Below are 10209 nucleotides of genomic sequence, written 5' to 3' on the forward strand. Positions count from 1 at the left end.
ATCAGTTTAGATAGTTTAGTTTATTAATGCTTGACAAACCGGCAGAAGACACTAACCTGTTTTAAACTCCAGTCGCGCAGATGGGGAAAGATGTAACACTGTGTTACAATATTCCCCGCTGTTATTAAACTATGCTATTTCTATGACATTAGCGGTGCAGTTGACACGATTTACTTCTAAGGATTTCGATAAGATACCTCAAGAAACAGGTGAATAAAGGCTGACAATCAATGTTTAATATTCAGAAGTTATTATTTCAAGTAATGTAAAGCATTTTGGCTGGTTTATGTGTGTTGTGTTCTATGAGAGCTGTGTGTGGAGGAGTGGAGTGTTCTTCTGAATGTCTAAATGTGTTTCATCTATCTGTCCACATTGTTTTGAACTACTGTACAGCTGTGTGTTGCGATCAGGGCCGTTCAAAGCATTGTTGCAATGTGTTCATTTTCAAACTCCAAAATTAGATCATTTTTATTTTTTTAAAAAACGTCATTACTTCATTTGAAAAAGTTAACTCATGTATTTTACTGACAAAATATTTTAGTTTGTTGTGTATATTTTTTTCATTCGATCAGATAACATTTTAAGCTGTTATATGGTCGTGTTACAACGTGCCCCTCAGATGTTACAATGTACCCCACCTACGGGGCATGTTGTCACGTTTCACTTCCTTTCTTTTGAGGCAAATAACGAAAAACATATACACTGTAAATATGAAACAAAGCGATATATTTGTACTAGACAAGTGTGAAAATAACGTGGATAAAAAATTGTACTCTGAACCCCACGTGGATTTACATAAACCGCGAAATTCAAAAAGTGTTAGGTTGTGCCCGGCTCTCCCCTATTTTATATGTGTAACTTAAATGTATAAAATGTGTTATATAACAATAAAAAAACAGGAATTCGGTTTCATATTAGTGGAAGTTGAATATTCAAGCTGTTTATCCATTTTCTGTCCCTGTGCATTTTCTATTTTCAAAGTTTACAGCTTTCAGACTAAAAAAACATAAAAAAAGGAACGCAATGTACAAAGACCCTGTCTATTTTTTATTTTTATTTTCTTTGTATATATATATATATATATATATATATATATGGTGTTTGGTGATGTCGGTCACCTGCAGTAGTTGGTTCCGCACTCATAGTGATCTCTGCATCCAGAACCCACGGGTTTCAGAGTGTTCCATCTCCATAGTAATGAGCGTTTGGCCCGATGGATGAGTCCGCTTGCCCAGTCATTGTCAATGGGTGCCGTCTGGACCTACAAACAGGCAGAGAGAGTGTGTGTCAGACCGAGACGTTCAGCTTTCATCATGCCCAGTGCTGCCAACTTAGTAACTTTGCTGCTAGATTTAGTGACAAATTTAGCCATTTCTAGTTTACGAGTTTTGCTGGTTTGTTTTTGGATTAAGAATTCTGATTTCCTGCAATTCTTTATTTTTATGAGTTTTTATGTTACAGTTTTGACTTTTTTTTTTTTTTTTTTTAATTCGGAGTCTATATTTTGCAATTATGAAAGCACATTTCTGCCATTGAATAAAAATAAACACAGGTAAATAAAAAATAATAATTTAATGCATTTTTCTCTTAATATTGACCATATATTTTTTATTCTTTGTTAATGTCTTACAATTTAGTTTTTTTCCCAACATGGAATAAAAAAAATTAAAGAAGTAATTGCATTATTTTATTTTTATTTTTTTATTGCAGTTGCAAGTTTATATCTCAGATTTCAAACATTTTTTTTCAAAATATCTTGCAATTTTAGCCTTTTTCCCTTAGAATTGCAATTAAAAATGGAAAAATAAACTCAATTGCAAAAAAAGGTCAGAATTGAACAAATTTAATTAAATTTTTTCTCTTAATATTGACCTTTTGTTTCAGAATTCTTTGTTTATGTTTTACAATTTATTTATGTTTTCCAACATGGAATACAAATTATTTTTGCTGCATTTGCACGTTTATGTCTCGGAATTCAAACATTTATTCTCAAAACATCTTGCAATTTTGACGTTTTTTTAGAATTGCAATTGAAAAAATGGAAAAATAAATGCAATTGCAAAAAACGGTCAGAATTGATTTTTTATTTAATGTAACTTTTTCTCTTAATATTGACCATTTATTTCAGTATTCAGAATGTCTTACAATTGCAGTTGCAAGTTTGTATCTCAGAATTAAATATTTTTTCTAAAAATATTTTGTAATTTTGACTTTTTTTTTAGAATGGAGAAATAAACTCAATTGCAAAAGAAAAGGTCAGAATTGGAAGACAAAAATAGTCTTTTTAATTTAATATAAATTTTACTCTTCTTTATTCCATGGCAGAAATGGGCCTCCATAATGAGATGATATGACGATGTTTAATAAGTAATCTTCCTTGAAAATTGTAAAGGAAATGATGTCCCAAATTTACAAATTTAGACACTCAGTCTGCTAAATTTAGAAAGCTGTCAAGGTCGGTCAAACCCCAAATATTTGCTCTGCGAGTGACATTGAGCGACTTCAGACAATGATTTACAGAAGCGTCACAGTACATGTGCAAACAAAAGCAGCGGGCAGAACAAAACAGGCCGTCCCACAGCATCGTCTTACAATCGCAGGAAACTGATGTGATGAAAGCCGTGTTATTCCAGCTGGAGGAAACATTTCACATGCACATCACCAGATCATCCTGTTTTAGAAGCAACAACTGACTCCAGATCAGCTGAGACTGTGTTTTATGACTGACGCTGATTGTCTGATTTGTGTAATAAGAGTAAACCCATATGGCATAATAAATAAATAAATTCAAATATATTTCAAAATATACAAAAATAAATTTGCAAAAAGTATATTTAAAAATATATTATTGTAAAAAGTGACCATTGATATTTTGAAATGTAATTATATATATATATATATATATATATTTGCCTCCATATATTTTAAATGAAGAAAATACATTTTCTAAGAAAATAAATACGATTTTAGTGTAATTCTTTGTAAAACCGACTAGCATTTTCTAGTACCAATCAAGTTTTATTTATTTAGCACTTTTCCAAACATATCAGTGCAGTTCAAAGTGCTTTACAGGCAATTGAAATGTTTAAAAATTAACAAATTAAATTAGATACAAAGTCATTTAGAACCAGTGTTGAAAAAAATTGCTGAAGTATAAAAACAATAATAATGTATATATAAAAATAAAATAAAAAAATAAATATATACATGACTAAATAGATAAAAAGATATATAAATATATATATAGATAAAAGATAAAAAGAGATATTAAATTTAGATTTAAAACTTGAAATGAAAGTGAAAATGGTTTCAGCACCAGATTTTCCTGTGTATTAGAGAGATTATTTCGTCACTGATGGTGTCAAATTGTTGATAGTGAGATGCTGTACCTGTAAGGCCAGGAGCAGAGACAGCAGAGCGGTCAGGACGAGCAGACGCTGGGTCACCGGCATAATCTTTAGTCTTTTGTTGAAGGTCTATCAGTGAGACAGAGCCCGAGCTGGACGCGCTTTATATGAGGCTGATAAGACTATCAGAGATCAATGATCAGCAGAAATGAGGACGAGTCCACGTCTGCGAGGGTAACCAGACCTTTATCAAAGCCACCGCTAATGAGAAATCATATCAAACACAGTGAGCTGGAGGCCGAGAGTAAAATACACACCAATCAAACAGATGAGCAGCTTCACCTTAGTCACTCAGATCACTCTCCTGTTCTGATTTGTGTTGGTGTTCACCTGCTCAAAGTCCAAGCTGAGCGCTGATCGCGATTCCCACACCGTTCTCAATCAGGAATCTGCTTTTACAAGAAAATATACTGTTAGAATAATCAAAATGTAATTTTTTACAATGTTCAGGGAAAGCTATGAACAAAGATTCTTTCAGTAACAATAATAGAACATTCATTCAAAGTTTCTGAAACATTTGAACATTTCTGGAATGTTTTTAAATGTTACTATGTTTCAGTTTCCAGTGGTTCAGATTCAGAGAACATTCTAAAGTAACATTCCCCCAATATTTGCAAAATGATACAATGTAACATTCTCTTAAAGGGACAGTTCACTCAAAAATGACAGTTCTCTCATTTAAGTTGAGTTTAATGAGTTTTTTTATTCTGCTTTACATAAAGAAGACATTTTGAAGAATGTGGTTAACCAGGTTCACTTCCAATGACTTGACTTAATGGATAAATATACTATGGAAATCAGTCAACTGTTTGGTTCCCCTCATTCTTTCAAATCTTCGTTCAACAAAAAAAAAAAAAAGAAAAGAAAAAGGAAACTCATATAGGTTTGGATATACGTTTTAAAAAATGTAATGAACACATAGACTCAATTTATAAGCATTAAGCATTTAAGAAAGATCAATGGTTTAAAAACATGAAAAATGTAAATTTCATCAAGTGTGTCTGAATTTTATCATGTAGTTTATTCATAATAGTACTATTTATAATACATATTCTATGAAAAATATCTTCCTCATATTCTGTCTTGTGTTGGTGTTCACCTGCTCAAAGTCCAAGCTGAGTCCTGACTGAGATTCCCACACCGTTCTCAATCAGGAATCTGCTTTTACAGGAAACTAAAATGTTGAAATAATCATTATAGATTCTTTCAGTAACAATAAGAGGACATTCATCAAAGTTATCTGAATGTTCTTAGAACATTGTTTCTGAAACATTTTAGCATTTATGTAACTTTTTAAAATGTTACTATAGTTTCCAGTTGTTCAGAGAAAGTCATCATTTCAAAAGTAACATTCCCCTGATGTTTGCAAAATGATACAATGTAACATTCTCTTAAAGGGACAGTCCACTCAAAACTGACAATTCTCTTATTTATTCATCCTTAAGTTGTTCCAACCGTAAGGTTTCTTTGTTCTATTTAACATAAAAAACATTTTTTTAGCATCTGTGTTCAATGGAAGAAAGAAACTCATATAGGTAGGGATTTAAGTTTTCAAAAATGTAATGAACACACAGACTCAATTTATATTTTAATTTGAAGCATTTAAGAAAGATCATTTGATTTGTTTTGGTGTTGCTCAAAGTTTAAGCTGAGCATTGATCGAGATTCCCACACCGTTCCCAATGAGGAATCTTAAGTTAGGCTATGAACAAAACTCCTTTCACTAACAAATTCATTCAAAGTTATCCGAATGTTCTCAGAACATTAGCACATGTTGTTTATGGCTTGTTTTTCTGAAACATTTGAACATTTCTGGAATGTTTTTAAATGTTACTATGTTTCAGTTTCCAGTGGTTCAGATTCAGAGAACATTCTAAAGTAACATTCCCCCAATGTTTGCAAAATGATACAATGTAACATTCTCTTAAAGGGACAGTTCACTCAAAAATGACAGTTCTTTCATTATTTATTTATCGTTAAGTTGTTCCAAACTTAAATAAGTTTCTTTATTCTGCTTAACATAAAGAAGATATTTTGAAGAATGTGGTTAACCAGATTGACTTACGCTGACTTGACTTAATGGATAAATATACTACTTTTGTTGTTTCAGACGCAGTTTTGTTCACCTGTCCAGCAGAGGGCAGTGTTACTCCAGCTCATTTACTCATTTATTAAAGAAGGTGATGATGTTTATACATGATGTTTTCTCTTAATACCATGCATGTGTTCGGAGTGCTTTGCTCTGTTTTTCTCTGTTGCAGTCAATTTCAGGAAACCATCAGTTCACTGTGATGGTTTGATGTTTTTACATTTAACACCGATTCCGACCACATTTAGTTTTCATTTTTGTACTTTTCCGTTATGTGTTGTTTAATAAGAATTTAAAAAGAACATTTGTTTATCATTTTTAGGAAAGTTTATGAAAAGAATATGAATCAGAATATTCAATAATATGAGGAAATATCAAATTATGATGAATATTTTGGAATTACCAAAAAAGTCATAGTTATTTAATGTAATACATAAACACTCCAAGTTTCTATTAATGAAACAAAATTTGAGTTTATTATAAAAAAGGTAATCTTTTAACATTCTCAAACAGTAACATTTAAATAACATCATGAATGTACAAATAAAATGTTCTAGAAATCAATATCGGAAGAACAATTGTTTATAACTGAGGAAAAGTTGGCTAATCTGATGTATTAATTTGATATCTGCTGATATTGATGAATATTCTTTATCATTGTCCAGAGTCTACAGGAGATCAGAAGAAGCGTGAGCTCATGTTTACCACTATACGCTATGTTTTTGTTGTTTCTATGTTCACTGAATCACTGTATATATATATATATATATATATACATCTTTGTCTTTACATTCAGGCGTTCCCATCATTGTTTTTCTGAATACTGGGAAACGCTTCCCAAAATTAACCCCAAAAGAGCTGGACCCCCTGAAGCCCTACAGTAGTGTGTGTGTGTGTGTGTGTGTGTGTGTGTGTGTGTGTGTGTGTGTGTGTGTGTGTGTGTGTGTGTGTGTGTGTGTGTGTGTGTGTGTGAGTATTGTTGTCTGGGATTGTGGGTATAGAGACGTTCCTGTCCATGGTTTGAACACACGGGCCCTTGTTTGTTTCATGTATGTGTATCTGGGCCCCTGAGCCTCCTTTGTTGTTTCTCAGTCACCAATAAATCAAAGAAATGCGTGTCCTCCTAAAGCAAACACACAATGGAGGATCTGATCCGACCCTCCTTTAGCATAATGCTGTGGGGCCCCGTCCTCCAGCGCAGGGGCCCGTTTACATCCATTGTTATTAACGGGTGACGTTTCTGCTGCTTTTGATCAAAACGGGGAGAGAAATTAAAACAAGTGAAAAATCTGCTACATACAGTTGAAGTTCATTTTGCAGAATCTGCAAAATATTAAATATTTCAGAAAAATAAGAGGAATCATACAAAATGCATGCTATTTTTTAATTTAGTACTGTCCTGAATAAGATATTTTTGCATAAAAGATGTTTACATATAGTGCACAAGAGAAAATAATAGTTGAAATTATATAAAAGTTTGCATATGCTTAACACTGTGTTGTTGCCTGAATGATCCACAGCTGTGTTTTTGTTTTTGTTTGGTGATAGTTGTTCATGAGTCCCTGGATTGTCCTGAACAGTTAAACTGCCTGCTGTTCTTCACAAAAATCCTTCAGCTCCCACAAACTTCCAGAATTTTTGTGTATTTGAACCCTTTCCAACAATGACTGTATGATTTTGAGATCCATCTTTTCTCACTGAGGGACTCATGTGCAACTATTACAGAAGGTTCAAACACTCACTGATGCTCCAGAAGGAAAAAAACCATGCATTAAGAGCCAGGGGGTGAAAACTTTTGAACAGAATAAAAATGTGTACATTTTTCTTATTTTGCTTATTTTATTTTTATAAAATAAAATAAATATTTTAATATTTTAAATATTTAAATATTTTACATTTTTCTTATTTTTCTTATTTTATTTTTATAATATATTTTTATTTTATATTATATTTAATATCATGTTTTTTTTTCATGTAGTACTGCCCTTCAGTGGCTACAGAAGTTTCCCAGTTAAATTTAAAATTAAATTAACCCTGCTCTTCAAATTCCAAAAGTTTTAATGCATTGTTTTTCCTTCTGGAGCATCAGTGAGTGTTTGAACCTTCTGTAATAGTTGCATATGAGTCCCTCAGTTGTCCTCAGTGTGAAAAGATAGATCTCAAAATCATACAGTCATTGATGGAAAGGCTTCAAATACACAAAAATGCTGAAAACACTAAGAATTTGTGGGACCAGCAGGCAGTTTAACTGTTCAGGACAAACAAGGGACTCATGAACAACTATCACTAAACAAAACAAACAAAAACAACAACAACAACACAATATTTAGAATGTAGTGATCGTAAACTCGAACAGGGTCATTTTTGTAAATCCAACTATTTTCTCTTGTGGACTATATCTAAACATCTTTTATGTGAAATATCTTATTCAGGTCAGTACTAAATAAACAACAACATGCATTTCGTATGATCCATTTTATTTTGGTAAAATAATTAACATTTAGCAGATTCTACAATGTGTATGTAAACTTTTGACTTTAACTGTATGTATATATAATTATATATATATAGTGTGAGTACGGACTGAGATTATTTGGCATTATTTGAATTCTTTTATGTATTTGTGTTATTTATTTAGATGTAGTTTATTTTTATGTAATTTGTAATTTTGTGTATTTTTTATGAATACATTAAAATGCATTATTATAATTTATAGAATATTCAATAAATTCTATAAAATTTAACACAAATAATTTTATTCAATAATATACATGTTATATCTTTTAATTATTTATATTTACATTATATTATATTACATTTTGTTTTTTTGTATTTATTTTATTACTATTATTATTATTTCTGCTTCTTATTGGCAATAGCAGTTGTTTTTGACTGACAGTGTGTTTGTTTTGTTACAATCCCTGCATGCAATTATTAATTAATTAATTACAGGCATAATTACAATAGAAATGGAAATACCAGAGCACATTTCTTAGTCCTTATGGGGTCCTAAAGTTTATTGTGTTGGACAGCAGGGGGCTTTGAGTCCAAACAGTTGAGAAGCACTGATGCTTTCCATGAAATCATGAAAACAACCCGTGAACTCAATGGAAATCAATACTTTAATTCATCGAGGACGCATTAAATTGATCAAAGGTGACAGTAAAGACATTTATAATGTTACAAAAGATTTCCAATGTTACAGATAAATCCAGAAAACGTATAAAATGTATGATGGTTTCCACAAAAGTATTGTGCAGCAACATGGATAACAACCAGAAATGTTTGTTAAGCAGTAAATCAGTATATTAGAATGATTTCTGAAGGATCATGTGACACTGAACATTCCGTCAATGTAAGTCTTTCCCCAGTTTTAATCGTCATTTTTAGGAAAATCGTCAGTCGGATCAGTTAGAAAAGATATAGCACACCTGCTGAGATCAGTCTGAAGATCTGGCCTGAGTTTGGAGTTTGTAGAGTTAACAGCAAACAGGAGTTTAGTCTCAGAAGAAGAAGAATAACTCTAAGTTTAAGTAGCATTTTAGTTAGATGGCTTTCTTAAGTGAAAGTGAGGGTATGTTCAGTGCGATGTGTGTGTGTTGTTTATTGTCTGCAGGCGTTTGACTCTTTATAATTTTACAGTACTTTTTTTTTTTTCTCTTTTTGCAAAGTTTTGTATTACAGCCTGTTTCTGCCACTGAATAATAATAAAAAAAGGGTAATTCGACTTTTATCTCAGAATTTAGACTTTTTCTCGCACTCAGAACTGAAAGTTTATATTTTGCAATTGTGATTTTTTTTTTCTCCGAATTGCAGTTCTGACCTTATTACATGGAATTGCGAGTTTATTAAGTGAGAATTGTGAGATATAAACTTAAAAATATCATTGTTTTTTTCCCCTCAGAACTGCACTTTATAACTTCCAATTTTGTTTATAATTCTGAAAAAAGTCAGAATTGTGAGATATAAAAATTTTACAGTACTTTTGATCAAATAAACACAGCCTTGCTGAGCAGAAAAGACTTGTGTCTGTGATTCACGGCTGAGAGCGCATTATTGTGGGACTCCTCCCAGGGGCCGGTAATCGCTCTGTACTGTAAAGGACCTTAGTGAGGCCCCTCGTCACGGGACCTGGGGCATTCCTGCTGGTCTCCGTGGCGACGGGGCTGGATTGTTTGAATAAAGGAGGCTGTGAACAGCATACAAACACCTCTGAGGCTCCTTACAGCTGCAGCTCTGTAGATAAATCTCTCTGCTATCTTTCACATTCACATGGCTGGTATTAGATATTAAATACTGAATACTCTGTGGTACCGGTCTTGTTCTCTCATGTGCACCAGCAGGAGGCGTCAGACGTCTGAACATTAACAGACCTGTTCCTCCTGGTCTGATGGTCAGATGTTTCTCCACACCTTTCAGCGACAACTGAGAGTGATTACGGGCTGTGTGGAGGTCAAGGGTAACCACAGTAGCGGCTTCCTGCTGTTCTGGAATGTTTGATTGTAAAGAGGAAGTGGTGCGTCACATGATCTCAGGGAATTCAGGTAAAAGGACGAATGCAAGGTGCGACCTTTGAATTGACCTTTCACTGCTCATACACATGACCTCTATACTCACAGCTCTCTGATACACAGTCCAAAAGCAGAAACGAGAAAGACACAATGGCAGCTTGACCTTAATCGGCATTGAAATAATGTCGCAATGACAAAAAGG

At 32.8% G+C, this 10209-nt stretch overlaps 1 protein-coding gene across 1 annotated transcript; it reads right to left on the reverse strand.

Annotated features, from left to right (window-relative positions):
- Positions 1-1098: 1098 nt before the first annotated feature.
- Positions 1099-3678, reverse strand: LOC141293170 (liver-expressed antimicrobial peptide 2-like). Its single transcript, XM_073825229.1, has 2 exons — positions 3390-3678; positions 1099-1261 (listed from the first exon to the last, which is right to left on the reverse strand). Exons 1-2 carry the CDS (start codon positions 3450-3452, stop codon positions 1115-1117), a joined length of 210 nt encoding a protein of 69 aa, XP_073681330.1. The 5' UTR covers positions 3453-3678; the 3' UTR covers positions 1099-1114.
- Between the last annotated feature and the right edge of the window lie 6531 nt (positions 3679-10209).

Source organism: Garra rufa, chromosome 19 (assembly GCF_049309525.1).
Source record: "Garra rufa chromosome 19, GarRuf1.0, whole genome shotgun sequence".
In the NCBI taxonomy this organism is placed as follows: domain Eukaryota; kingdom Metazoa; phylum Chordata; class Actinopteri; order Cypriniformes; family Cyprinidae; genus Garra; species Garra rufa.